The sequence below is a fragment of the Ananas comosus genome, linkage group 7 (assembly GCF_001540865.1).
Source record: "Ananas comosus cultivar F153 linkage group 7, ASM154086v1, whole genome shotgun sequence".
NCBI lineage: Eukaryota > Viridiplantae > Streptophyta > Magnoliopsida > Poales > Bromeliaceae > Ananas > Ananas comosus.
Genome location: NC_033627.1, coordinates 1,292,488 through 1,307,204, shown reverse-complemented (window position 1 = coordinate 1,307,204; position 14,717 = coordinate 1,292,488). Strand labels below are relative to the sequence as shown.

The 14,717-nt window shown below is 38.6% G+C and overlaps 1 protein-coding gene across 1 annotated transcript; it reads left to right on the top strand.

Annotated features, from left to right (window-relative positions):
* On the top strand, positions 7,688-11,150 carry LOC109713183 (receptor-like protein kinase HAIKU2). Its single transcript, XM_020237176.1, is given in 3 exon segments — positions 7,688-9,025; positions 9,027-10,474; positions 10,563-11,150. Coding segments are annotated over 3 exon segments (2,946 nt in total). The 5' UTR covers positions 7,688-7,883; the 3' UTR covers positions 10,919-11,150.

Here is a 14,717-nt window from a genome sequence, read left to right as displayed (position 1 = left end):
TAAAATCTCTTATTATTTGGAGGCTTTCGAATGCTATTTCTAGTCATCGGTTGTAGCAAAATATCACAGCAGTCCATGAAGAGGGCCATCGCTTACTATTTTTTCCAATCAGGGAGCCTTTTTAACTCAATAATTAGCTTTCAAAGTCTTAAAGCCATCAGCGAAAATTCGTTTAAATACTATTTCTATGTCTATCGACTATCGCCAAACAGGATTATTAATAAATTCATTGTTTGCCCCACTAGCAGATGCATTTAAAGAAACGAAAATGAAAGAGTGGTGTGAAGTGTGAACTAATACCCAGTTAGTCAACATAGAGAAAATCCGTGTGGACCGGGGATAAAGGGAGGTATAACCTCTTATCCCTACTTTTTATACTCAAACGTAAATTTTTTATCCGAAAATAATAGTTCTCGGATATCTGAAATAAGCTGGTATAACTATCCACACCAACACCTCTATTTTTCATATATAACTACCCACTATTTTTCTTACTTCATATTATCTATCCAAACGTTCAATTTTCATCCAAACGTTATTTTTCTTAATAGCTAGTTCTTACTTATACCCGAATCAAACGGTGTCTTATACAATATTTTTAGTCATATACTTATTAATAAAAGACAAATTTTCAAATATCATCTCTTTTTGGTTTTGTATTTTCTCACTTTAGTATTTTATGTTTTGAAATGTATCACATTCATACCATATTATTTTATTTTTTCTTTTTGTTACTTTATTTTACTAATTTTTTTCATTAAATCAGTAATAAAAGACAAATTTTCAAATATCATCTCTTTTTAGTTTATCGAATATTTACTTTAGTATTTTATGTTTTGAAATGTATCACATTCATACCATATTATTTTATTTTTTCTTTTTGTTACTTTATTTTACTAATTTTTTTCATTAAATCAGTGACAAAGTTAAAATTAAATAGTACTGAAGTAAATATTCGATAAACTATATGTGGGGTATCTGAAGTTTTTTTTGTATAGATTTAATAAAAATTTAACGAACGGACCGACAAAAAGAAAAAAATAAAACCATAGGGTACTAAATTGATACACTTTAAAATACAGAGTACTAAAGTAAAAAAGTGCGAAACCACATGCTTGATATTTAAAGTAAAAAAAGTGAAAACAGGTGGTGCAGTTTGATTCACTTTTTAGACCTTCTTGACACTTCGTTTACTGAAAAGTGAAAGATTTTTCTGAGAAAGATGATCATATGATCTAAAAGGAATTGCTTATTTATTCTGAGTATTGGGGGCCATTTTTCTTTCACCAATTCCTTGTTTCTCAGATAAATTATTGATCCTAGTGGCCTTTCTAGCTCAAAGAAATGCTAAAAGATTTTGTAGGCACAGAGATCTCTCCAGAGTGGAAAGTACAGGATATTAATAGATAGTGTATCATGAAAAATGCTATGGAGGATCTAAATTTGTGACAAAAATTTAATATTTTGCAATTTTTTAGACTACTCTTTTTTAAGAGAGAGAGAGAGAAATAATATGCTCCATTTTCATTCTTTTTTTAGAAAAAATGCACTTAGTAAAAAATATAAAATAACTAGATTTCTTGAGCCTTCCAACTATCAAAGTTTTTTGCCACTTGCGTTGAGATGTACGATCATTTTTAGCTTCTACTATTTAGAGATCTTAGATAAGCCCTAAATTTTATTTCTATAGATATATATTATGTGTCACTTACAGTCTTACATGCAATACGAATTCAATGCATCGTGCTGAAAAAATATATATGTAATTTATCTAAAATATTAGCCAAATATAGCATGAGAAAATGTCCAAAACTATTTATATTCTAGGTAGCTAAAATGAGCTTTGAGAAATTATATTTTCCTGACTCTCTTTTTAGTAAAAACTGAATTAAACACCCTGCGAAATCAAATTTTAAGGGAAAAAAACCTACAAAACTTAACGAACTATTCACTTCAATAGGTGGAGTGGTAATCGCTAGGTTCACTTGAATTGAATTAGATCCTTTATTGAGTGCAAAACTTCAACAAATTCGAGCCTCCATGTTTGAAGAAAAGTTCACGGGTTTGTTGTGGAAACTTAGCAGAAAAAACCAAAGCTTTTGAAAAAAATGAAACGAACAAAAAGAAAAGAAAAGAAAAGAAATTTTTGGTTTTAAGTTCTCCGAAAAAATGAGCAATTCCGGTAAGTGTAGGCGTAGCCACATCACTATACATGTAGTGAGTTGGTCAAAGCAAAACACGTCACAAGGATCATAAATTCCCCCCATGCGACTAGTGCTTTTTCCTCCCTAGTGATAGGCACTTTGTTAGATTATTATTATTATTATTATTATTATTATTATTATTATTATTTGAGAGAATTAGAATGCTACAATTTTGCTTATTTTTTAAAAAACTAAATTAGCTAAAATATGAATTAATTAGGATTCGAACTTGAGACCTCAGATACCAACCACCAAATCTTTTGCTATTTGTGCTAAGAACACTCGGTCATTTTGTTGGATTATTAAAATAGGGATAATTGCCTATATACTCTTCATGCGTTCGGAAATATCCGATCTACCCCTACTTTTTTTTTCTTTCCAAAATGTCCCTCATACGTTCCACCGTTATTCCAAAATACCCCCGCAGTTATCCCCTGTTAGCTTAACTCGGGTTAAACATGGGTTAAATCTATACTAGAGTTAAAACCTGAACAAAATACCTATTTTGTCCCTACTTTATTATAGTAATCCCTAAGATTATCCTCTCTTTCTTCCTCAATTTTGTCGCCACCACCGGCCGACTCCTCCGCCACCACCGGCCGGCTCCTCCGCCTCTACCTCACCTCCTCGCCTCATCTCCTCCCAGACCACCACCACCTCCCACACCTCCACCTCCAACACCACCCATCTCGTCGCTCTCGTTGTCCTCCTCCGCCGCCGCTCTCGTCGTCGCCGTCGTCCTCTTCCTCCGCCGCCTTGGCCGGCGCCGGGAGCAAGAGGGCCGCAGCGACGATCCCATCTCTCGCCGCTCTCGTCGTCCTTCTCCTCATCCGCTGCCTTGGCCAGCGCCAGGAGCAAGAGGGCCGCAGCTCCATCGGACCCCTGCACGCCTTCTGCTCCGGATCCGGCTGAAGGGTAAATAAGAAAAGTATTTGCTATATGAAGGGTATATAAGAAAAGTTTGTTACGGTACAAGGGTATATTGGAATGGGCAAAATGGTAATTTTTCAGAGCTAACGGCAGCTCACTAACGGAACTTAACTCTAGGGGTATTTTAGAAAAACTTGGAATATAAGAAGGGTATTTTCAATATTAGCCTTCTAAGAGGGGTAAATAAGAAAACGGGAAACTTTTCAGAGGTATATAGGCAATTGCCCTATTAAAATAATAGATTACACATTTCATCCTCAAACAATGAGGTGTGAAGTACTTTGATTCATAAATTTTAATTAGGTTTAATTTCTAACTTGTACTTTCGAATACTATAATCAAGTCTCCGTAATATTATTTAATTAACTAAATATTAATAGATTATTGTTGCTGAAAGACGTAACAGTATTGTGATTGATAATTCGACAATAATTAAAATATTATATTATTTTTATATCTGTGAGATGTTAAATTTGATCAACTAAATTATACTATAAAATCTAATTAAAATAATTCTATAAATTTTAATCATAAGTTATAAAAAATTAAAATCTGAGAAACGGATCACTAGCCACATAGTTTAAATAAATTTATCCTAATTAAAAAAAAAGAAAAAGTTTGATGCACTTGCACGTGTTAGATAGATGGACAATTGGCTCTTTGACTGGTGCACATAATCGTAACAGAGCTACATCTTCTAGAATCCTGAACCTACCATCATTTAATTGTCCACACCTATCAACTTTTTCTTTTTTGTTCCCCTCTGGTTATGTTAAGTATTGTATGGTTTTATTATATTTTATAATTTCATGGTTAATATTTGTTTTTCTTTTTTCTTTTTTTTTTTTAAGAGATAGGTCGCACGCTATTCATTTCGTTTATTTTATTTAAAAATAAATTTAGCTAAAAATATGAATCAACTAGGATTCGAACTTGGTCTTGAATACCAACCATCAAATCCTTTGCCACTTGCTCTAGAAACGATCGGTATGATTAATACTTTATCAATCCTATGTAACTGTTGTTATTATTTATCTATTATCTATTGGAACTTTTTGGTTGTGTATTGTTGAAATTGGTCGACCAAACTAAATAAAGATTGGACGATTGATTTAATCAATCAAAGTTTTTTCTACTGTAAACCAATCAATAATGCAATTACATACATGCTTAATTTAATTTTTCCTTTAATTAGTAGCAAATCCAAACATTTGGAATAACAATTTTATTCCCAAAATTAAGTTTTATAATATAAGTTGACGGAATTTTACAAACTTAAACTACAAAATATCCGAGTATATATGTTAATTATAAATATTGAAACTTGTGTCATTTTTATCCTCAAACTTTAAATTATTATAATTTTTATTTAAACTTGCTAAATTATTGCTAACAACTCAAGTCTCACATTCCAACTAAAATGACAGGGTGATAATATGCCGCCAATATAAAAATAATTAAAATATTATATCACTGCTGTATCAACCAAATAAGACTATGAAACTTAATTATAAAAAATTTAAAAATTTTAAATTATAACAAAATAAAATTTGAAGATCAATATATCACTCATCTTATAATTTAGAGACTAAATTTGTAATTTTTCAAAAATTAAATTATCTCCAATATGCTTTTCTGGGCATTTTAGAAGATAAAAGATAGTTGAATCCATCTGGAACAAGCAAGTTATTTTTATTTTATTTTATTTTTTTTAAAAAATAAATGAATAAATGCAAAGCTTCCACACCAGTGCACGGCTGTGCCGCTTGACACGACAATACAGAGGCACCGCAGTCAACCAGGGCGGCTAGAAGGCGTCGCACAGCTCGGATCATATCACTATCACTAACCTCTAGAAAGCGACAAAAGGGGGACCTACTCAGTGGACTACATATATTATGGGGAAAACTTCAAAAACTCCCCTTGTGGTTTCAATTTTTTTCACTTTAGTACCCTGTGGTTTAAAATGTATCAAGTTAGTATCCTGTGGTTTTTCACTTTATCACTTTAGTACCCTGTGGTTTAAAGTGTATCAAGTTAGTACCCTGTGGTTTTGTACTTTATCACTTTAGTACCATGTGGTTTTAATTTGTATCAAGTTAATACCCTGTGGTTTTTTAAATCACAGGGTACTAAAGTGATAAAGTGTGAAACCACAAGGTACTAACTTGATACACTTTAAACCACAGGGTATTAAAGTGATAAAGTGAGAAACCACAGGGTACTAACTTGATACACTTTAAACCACAGGGTACTAAAGTGATAAAGTGAGAAACCACAGGGTACTAACTTGATAAACTTTAAACCACAGGGTACTAAAATGAAATAGTGTGAAACCACAGGAAGAGTTTTTGAAGTTTTCCCTATATTATATGTACATACAAATTAGAAAAAATTGAATTGCATACATTTTTGTGAAAACAAAAAAGAAAACATTCACTTAAGATGCAAATACGTCTTTGGAAAATATTGTTGTTTATTTTTTTAGAAAAAATTTTAAGCACCACTCCTGTAATTTCGTATTTTTTTATTTTATTATTTTATGATTTAAGTGTATCAATTTAGTATCAGGTGGTTTCGCACATTCTCACTTTAGTATTCTGTAGTTTAAAGGGCATCAATTAAGTGTCCCGTGATTTTATTTTTCTCTTTTCATCAGCTCTTTTATTAATGTTTTGTTAAATTATATAAAAAACTTCAGATGTCCTATCTAGATTTATCGAATATTTACTTTAGTACCCTTTAGTTTTAACTTTGTTACCTGTTTTTTTCTTCCTTTAATATTTTGTTAAATTATATACAAAAAATTTCAGATGCCTATCTAGGTTTATGGAATATTTACTTTAGTATCTTTTAATTTTAATTTTATCACTGATTTAACGAAAAAAATTAGTGAATTAAAAAATAAAAAGAAAAAAATAAAATCACAGGGTACTAACTTGATACACTTTAAATCACAGGATACTAAAGTAAAAAAGTGCAAAACCACAGGGGCTGAATTGATACACTTTAAATTATAAAATACTAAAATGAAAAAGTGTGAAATAATAAGGGGGTATTTGAAGTTTACCCTTATTTTTATGAAAAGTGTCGTGTTTCTGATCATAGTTAGTTAATTCGCGAATTATTTGTGAATTATTCGAGAATTTTTAAAAAAGTGAACTGAACAGCCGGTATTTTTTTTCATTAAAAATAATTATTCGCGAATGATTCATGATTCGCGAATCATTCGCCCAAAAAAATGACGCTCGCGGGTCGCGTCTTCGCCGAACTCGTCCGTGTCGTCGTCGTCGTCCTCCGCCGCCCTGGCCGGCGCCGGGAGCAAGATGGCCGTGGCGGCGAATCACCTCTCGCCCAAGGGCGTCACCTCGTGGACAAATTAGAGTTTTCGTTTTCCGCTCCATTCAAGCGGAAAACGAAAAGTTACAGAAAAAATGGCNTCGTCGTCGTCCTCCGCCGCCCTGGCCGGCGCCGGGAGCAAGATGGCCGTGGCGGCGAATCTCTCAGAAAGTTTTTTTTACGGATTCGCTGAAAATTTGGATTTTCGTTTTCCGCTCTGCATGAGCGAAAAACGAAAAGTTACAGAAAAAATGGCGGGGTTCATGCTGTGGGGTTCATGCCATTTTGCACGCGGTCCACGAGACGGGCTTCACCTCGTGGACCGCCTGAGAGAGAGAGAGAGAGAGAGAGTGCAGTGGATTTCTCTCTCTTTGATATATATAAATATATATATATAGAAAATTTTTATATATAAATACATTATTATATAATATTTATTATATAATATATTTTAAATATATTTTATTTATAAATATAAATTATAATAATTAAATATGTTATGTGAACCTTCTATATTTTATATTTAAATATGGACTATCTTTATTTTTTATTTGCTTAATTATTTATTTATTTTGGGGCATAATATAGTTTGTTATTTTTTTTTACTTAATTAGCTTAATTTTATAGCTTTTTAGTCTTATATTTTTAAAAAATATTAGTATTTATGCTAATAGCATAAATCCTGAGAGAAAAAACTTAATTTAATAGCCGAATTTTTCATCCCAAATTTTTAATTGGTAAACGTATAATATCCGTATAAATCACGTATTCGAGTAATTACCGAATCCGTTTTTTAACCGTATTTTTCAACAAATTTAAAAATTAGACAACGAATTTTATTCGAATTATGCTCGTACCGAATTTTTGTCCAATCTGAATTAACTCGTCGCTGCCACCAACACAATCACACTCGATGAATCTGTCCATTCTCAAGTAAAAAATCCATCTTTGATTCGCGGGGTGTACTTTATATTCGCTATTTTCATCTTCTAGAACATTAAAATTCTCAATAATAATATAACTAAATTCATCATTGAGTGACTCAAATTAAATAAATTAAAAAATAAATAATAAAATTTAAATTTTAAAATTTTGGATAGATTTATAGTTCAGATAAGTTAACACGTCTTTATTTTGAATATAATATAAAAAGTAAGCAAGAAACAGATTGGATAAATATTTTTTAAGCACGCACCAGGTGTACGCAATATTAATTCGTCGGCTCTTTTGTGACTCCACGTTAATCAAGTGTCCTCTATTGGGTTCACCAATCCACACCAAACAAAAAGACGCAAACTCCTCCCCCCATTCCCACGTACTACCTCCTCGACATTAAAAAAAGCCACACCGAAACCTCTTCTCGCTTCAAACTCCTCTCTCTCTCTCTCTCTCTCTCTCTCTCTTCCCACAATGCCCTCCTCCGTTCTCTCACTACTCCTCCTGTTCCTCCTCTCCCCGCTCCCCACGATCGAATCGAGCACGAATCCCGAGGCGCAGATCCTCCTGGATCTGAGAGACTCTCTGGTGAGCGCGAACTCACCTCCCCAGGTTTTCGAATCGTGGGCGCCGACCAACTCCCCCTGCAACTTCACCGGCGTCGACTGCGACTCCAGCGGCTCCGTTTCCGGAATCGACCTCAGCGGCAGGGGCATTTCCGGAACTCTACCTTTCGACTCCCTGTGCCAGCTCCCCTCCCTCACCACCCTCTCCCTCGGATCCAATCACCTCTCCGGTGCCCTCACCCCCTCCCTCCGCAACTGCACTTTTCTCGCGCACCTCGACCTCGCCTTCAACTACCTCACCGGAACCGTCCCCGATCTCACGCCCCTCAGCAATCTCCGAGTGCTAAACATCTCCGACAACTTGTTCTCGGGCCCCTTCCCCTGGAACTCGCTCGGTAACCTCACCGGGCTGGTGATCCTAAACCTGGGGGATAACGGTTTCGCGCGGAGTCCGTTTCCCGATGTGGTTCGCAACCTCACGAAGCTCACTTCGCTCCGTCTTTATGAAGCCAACATCGGCGGCGAGTTCCCGAATTGGATCGGCGAACTCGCCGAGCTTCAGGATCTCGAGCTCTCCGACAACTTCATCTCCGGATCGATCCCCGCGGAGATCGCGAAGCTCACGAAGCTCACGCAGTTCGAGCTGTACAACAATTCGATCTCCGGGACCCTCCCCGCGGGGTTCGGAAGCCTCTCGGAGCTCGCCTTCTTTGACGCTTCGATGAACAATTTGCAAGGCAATCTCTCGGAGCTCCGCTTCCTAACGAACTTAGTCTCGCTCCAGCTTTTCCAAAATAACTTCTCCGGCGAGGTGCCCGCGGAGTTCGGGGATTTTAAGTATCTCGTGAACCTATCGCTTTACACGAATCAGCTTTCCGGGAGCCTGCCGGAGAAGCTGGGGAGCTGGGCGGAGTTCAATTTCATCGACGTGTCGACGAACATGTTGACGGGCCCGATCCCGCCGGACATGTGCCGGAGGGGGACGATGCTCAAGCTGCTGATGCTGGAGAACAATTTCACCGGCGGGATACCGCCGAGCTACGCGAATTGCTCGACTGAGCAGCAATTCGCTGTCCGGCGCGGTTCCCGCCGGAATCTGGAGCCTGCCCCAAGTCAACATCATCGACCTCGCGGGCAACTGGTTCGAAGGCCCGATCGGCGCGGGGGTCGGCGAGGCGAAGTCGCTCAACCAGCTATTCCTCGCCGACAACCAGTTCTCCGGTGCGCTGCCGGCGGAGATCGGTCAAGCCTCGTCGCTCGTTGCGATCGACGTGTCGTACAACAAGCTCTCTGGAGAGATCCCGGCGACAATTGGGAAGCTGAAGGGCCTCATCACGCTCAATCTGCAGAGGAATTCTATCTCCGGCGCGATCCCCGAATCCGTCGGGTCGTGCACGTCGCTCACTGCGATAAATCTCGCCGGAAACAATCTCTCCGGTCCAATTCCCGGGAGCCTCCGCAATCTTTCGAGCCTGAATTCGCTGGACCTTTCCGATAACCAAATCTCGGGCGAGATCCCGGGGAGTCTGTCTGCCTTAAAGCTCAGCTCGCTGAACCTTTCTGACAACCGCCTCGACGGGCCGGTCCCCGCGGCGCTCTCGATCGCCGCCTACAGCTCGAGCTTCATCGGGAACCCTGGCCTCTGTGCCGACAACAAGAACGTGCAATTCCTCCCTCGGTGCGCTTCGTCCGGCGGCAGCCGATCGCACGGCAAGCTCCGGACCGTCCTGGCAGTCCTCCTTGCCACAGCCGCCCTGCTGGTGGCGCTCCTCATCTTCGTCGTGAAGCGGCGATCCGCCGATCACGCAGACGGCGACCGCCACCGGTTCGTCGCCAAGAAGGATTCGTGGGACATGAAATCGTTCCGCATTCTCAGTTTCGACGAGCAGGAGATCATAGACTCCGTCAGGCGAGAAAATCTCATCGGCAGGGGCGGCTCCGGGAACGTCTACCGCGCCGAATTATCCACCGGAAGAGTAGTCGCGGTGAAGCACATACTGCACAGCCCCTGCAGCGCCTACGCAGAAGAGAACTACGGCGGCGCCACCGCGATTTTGGGCGCTCCGCGGCGCATGTCGTCGCTGCGGTGCCGCGAATTCGAGGCCGAGGTCGGGACGCTGAGCTCGATCCGGCACGTGAACGTCGTGAAGCTCTACTGCAGCATCACCAGCGACGGCTCGAGCTTGCTCGTTTACGAGCACCTCCCGAACGGGAGCCTGTGGGATCGGCTGCATACGGCGGCCGGAGAGAAATTGGGCACAATAGATTGGGACACAAGGTACGAGGTCGCGGTCGGCGCGGCGCGGGGATTAGAATACCTCCACCACGGCTGCGACCGCCCTATCCTCCACCGCGACGTGAAATCCAGCAATATACTACTTGACGAGTGCTTCAAGCCGCGGATCGCCGACTTCGGCCTCGCGAAGATCCTCCACTCTGCGCCGAATCAGGAATCCTCCACCAATGTCATCGCCGGCACCCACGGGTACATTGCTCCCGGTACGTTCCTGCCCTCCACCCCTTTTTCGCATTTCATTGCCATCCTTATACCGGCAGTCTGATATCCGCGCTGATTGATGTGGTGCAGAGTACGCGTACACCTGCAAGGTGAACGAGAAGAGCGACGTGTACAGCTTCGGAGTGGTGCTGATGGAGTTAGTGACGGGGCGGAAGCCGATCGAGGCGGAGTACGGGGAGAGCAAGGATATCGTGTATTGGATATGCGAGAGCATGGACAGTAGGGAGAAGGTGATGGGCGCGGTGGATAAGAGAATAGCCGAGGGGTGGGCGAGGGAGGAGGCGGTGAAGGTGCTGAGAGTGGCGGTGCTGTGCACGGCGAGGCTCCCGACGATGAGGCCGTCGATGAGGACCGTCGTGCACATGCTGGAGGATGCCGGGAGCGGCCGGGCCTCCGATGCTGCGCATGCCAAGGACGACAAGTAGTAGAACAGCCCAGTATGGTTGTTTAATAGTTATTATTATGGATACGACAGGAGAGCGATTGTAAATACTATCCGAGTATTAGTATTGTTTGTCGGAACCCTCTTGCGGATTAGATCTTCTTACGGGTGGGTAAAATAAACTGCTCAGACCCACATCAGTGACAGAGTTGCTGAATCTAAACGGCGCTGTTCAACATCTATGAACTACTTGCATCTGTGTGTTGGTGTAGAAAGAGTGATCACTGATAGAGTACATGGTTTGAGAGTAAACTAGGACATGTTTGGCCCAACTATGAGGTGAATCGACTGTCCCTAGAGCAAGTAGCAAAGAGTTTGGTGGTTGGCACCCGAGACTTCAAGTTCGAATTCTAGTTGATTCACATTTCTAACTAAGTTTATTTCTCAATGAAATAAACGAAGCAGGTAGCGTGCTATCTATCTCTCTCAAAAAAAAAAAAAAATTATTGAGGTGCGCGAGTCCGTTATGTTACCTGCTTCACCTCATAAGCTCCGGTTTTAGAGCTTCTGCGCGATCCATTTGACAGCATGTAAATGCAGTAGCTCCAAATAGAAACTTTTGTGGTGACAATCAAATAGCTAATCATATTGCTGGGCCAATTTAGCCTTTCAAATTAACAACCCGAACGCAATACTCGTGTAATTCTATAACTAATTATAGCTTATCATAATCACTAGACCTTTTAAAATCCGTGATTCCTCTTTAGTGAGTGTTGAGGAAAAATCAGGGGTTGTTTGATTTTACATAACCATCAATTATTAAGGAGAACTACCGAAATTTTGAGCTACATAGAAAGTTTATTTAATTTTTTAAAATGTTTTGAAGTTCGAACAACTAAGTGTAATTGGGCTAAGATATGGAGGGCCAACATACTGTATTTGGATCCAATCTCTTAGCCGCTAGTAGCCCGCCCAGTTCCACATAATTAATAGTTGATTGGGATAACCAAATAGCATCGAAAAATAATAGATTTATATTTTAAGGCCCAGAGCCCAACAACAAAAGAAGCGGAGGCCGAGACAAGTTAACTAAATGGGCCAAACACTTAGGCCCTAAGACCCAACCCATCTTTTCCAGTTATTTTATTTGAAACCCAGCCCAACTTTTTCAATGAGGCCCAGCCTAACTTTTTGTACAAATCTCATAAATATATGGAATGCAAACACTCCGTTTAAGTAAATTAAATCAACCACATCAAACAAGCTGAGGGGGTAGTTACAAAGAAAAGAAAAAGAAAAAGAAGAAAGATTAAAAGGAGAGCTTGTTTTGGAGCATTAAAATAGGTTACGAACACTAACAATATAGGTTACAATATGCTAGTCAAATTTGGGAGCTAGAATGACCAAAGTAATTAAGCATATGACTAACTCTTGATCACTGGTCTAATCTAATTAAATCATCTTGTTGGCCTTCAACTAATAAAGCTCTCCCATTCTTAATGCATTTCTACTTAATTTGTCATGTTGAAACGCTAATAAAGATACAATCGCCATCTTTCTACGATAATTAGTGGTCTAAAGCACTACTACGACCTGCTAAATTTTTATTTGTTTTCGAGAAATAAAGAGTGTTCAACTTTGAATAGTCTAATTTTTTCGTGTTTGTCGCCGACGATAATCGCTTTTTGACCTGATTCCGCACCATCATAAAAATGTATGAGCCCAAAATATTCTTCGTGCTGGTATATATTATCCCATACTTTGTATTACCAGTTTTATAAGTTGCGTTAATTCTACTAAATTTTAATCTATCTTTGAGACTCGAAGTAGCTAGAGTTAGTCATCTTAAGGCAAAGTCGACTAAATTGGTAATAGATCACTATATATATAGGAATAAGTTATGGGAGATCATTGCTCTATCTAGTTAGACATAAACTTTTTCACCAGTGCTCCATCTTGTGTGTGTAAAGTACGTAGTTTATACATATGTGGATAAATAAATACACCCTATGGTGAATGGTGATGCAACTTATTCCGAGATCATCAAATGACACTTCCTTTGGACTACTTGAGTGGATGCAATGTTCCTCCTAAAAGAAGCATTCTCCCACTAGGAGGTAATGCTGTGTGACTCCATGGACTTTGCTATCGCCATGTTACAACACTGCATGCCATGGTTATGTGTGCCATCATGGGTACTTTATCTAGTGACTATTTATTTATGAGTGATGTTAATAATTGTGCATAAAAGATTAATTAAGATGAAAAAAATACTTTTGACATAGCGGCTAGAACGATATACATTATTCAAAAGATTAATATGATAAACAAAAAGTTTTGGTAAATCGCATAGATTTTGAGCTTAGTGCCTTTCTTTTTTTTTTCCCATTACAACATGAAATAGGTAACTTCTCGAAAAGGTAGACCAACGTTTTACACGAGATTATTAAATTTATATTCAATAGACTTGTTTGGTCTTGCTTTATTATTGTTATTTTCTATCTTTGCATGAGTTCACTTTGACTAAGAACCATATCCATGCTTAACTACAAGATTATTTTAGCTCCAAAGCAAAGTTAATTGAGAACCCTATAAGCTCCTTTCTAGATATTTCGTGGCGAATCGTGAGTGCTTTATTTAATGGCCCAAGCTCGAAGGGCCACTAATAATTTAACAAGCAAGATAGAGGGGGCTGATATTTATGACTTGTCACCGTCTCTTTTCCCCTCCTCACCACCTCTGGAGTACTCCTTTTTCTTTTTTTTAAAAAAAATACTTCTTTTTTTTTTCTTTTTTTTTTTTGATCCAAACAAGTGCTTTTCAAGTGGGCATCTTTCTTTGGCACATTGAACTCACCCTTATCCACTAAGGATTCTCTCTTCCTGGGCCACAAACATCAGTTTGGTATAAGACACAATTGTACTTGGGCCTTTATATAAATATACATATATATGCCTACGAAAAATTCCTCAGTAAATAATAATTATATGGAGATATACTTTGGAGTCCGGCTGATATACTATTGGTAGTACAGAACCCTTCGTGCTACTAAATTGTTTTTGATGACGTGGCTTCCAAATCGACGATCGGCTCTGTTAGACTTAATCTACACTATTGAAAGTATTTGGAAACTAAATTTCATAATTTTTCGGCATCATTTATCTATCAAACGAGTAGTCTAAAAATGAACGGCTGAAAATAAAAATCTCTTAAAAAATGATGATAAAAGATTTTAATTTAAGATCAGAGATACTAATCTTACTCTAAATAGTGAAAAGAATTTTCTACAAAAATTTAATTAAATTTGGATTGTTTTACACCGTTAAATTCACAAACGTATCAAATCTACCATTAAAATTGTCAATTTTGAGACATTTTTAGCACTAGCCAAATAATGTCGAAAAATTATGAAATTTAGTTTTCAAATACTTTCAATAGTATAGATCAAGTCTAACGGAACCGATCGTCGATTTGAAAGCCGCATTATTGAAAACAACTTAGTAGCACGAAAACCTCCGTGCTACCGATAGTATACCAGCCTAACTCTACTTTATTACAAGATGTAAAACTTACACTCATAAACTCTTTGTGGCCTCCATTTGTCTTATTTTTTTATAAAAACTATGTTACCAAAACCTAATGGATTGTATCAACCCTTATATCTTTAGGTGTAAGATGAACATGCACGAATCTCTTTTCATAAATATGTACAAAAGATCCCCTCTAGTATGCCTATTTTTCTCAATTTGTTTTAAAGTAATCAATATTTTTTTTCTTAATATCCCGTGACACTTGATTTATTTAATTCAAATTAGAGCTTAATCAAATTAATAACTTCATCA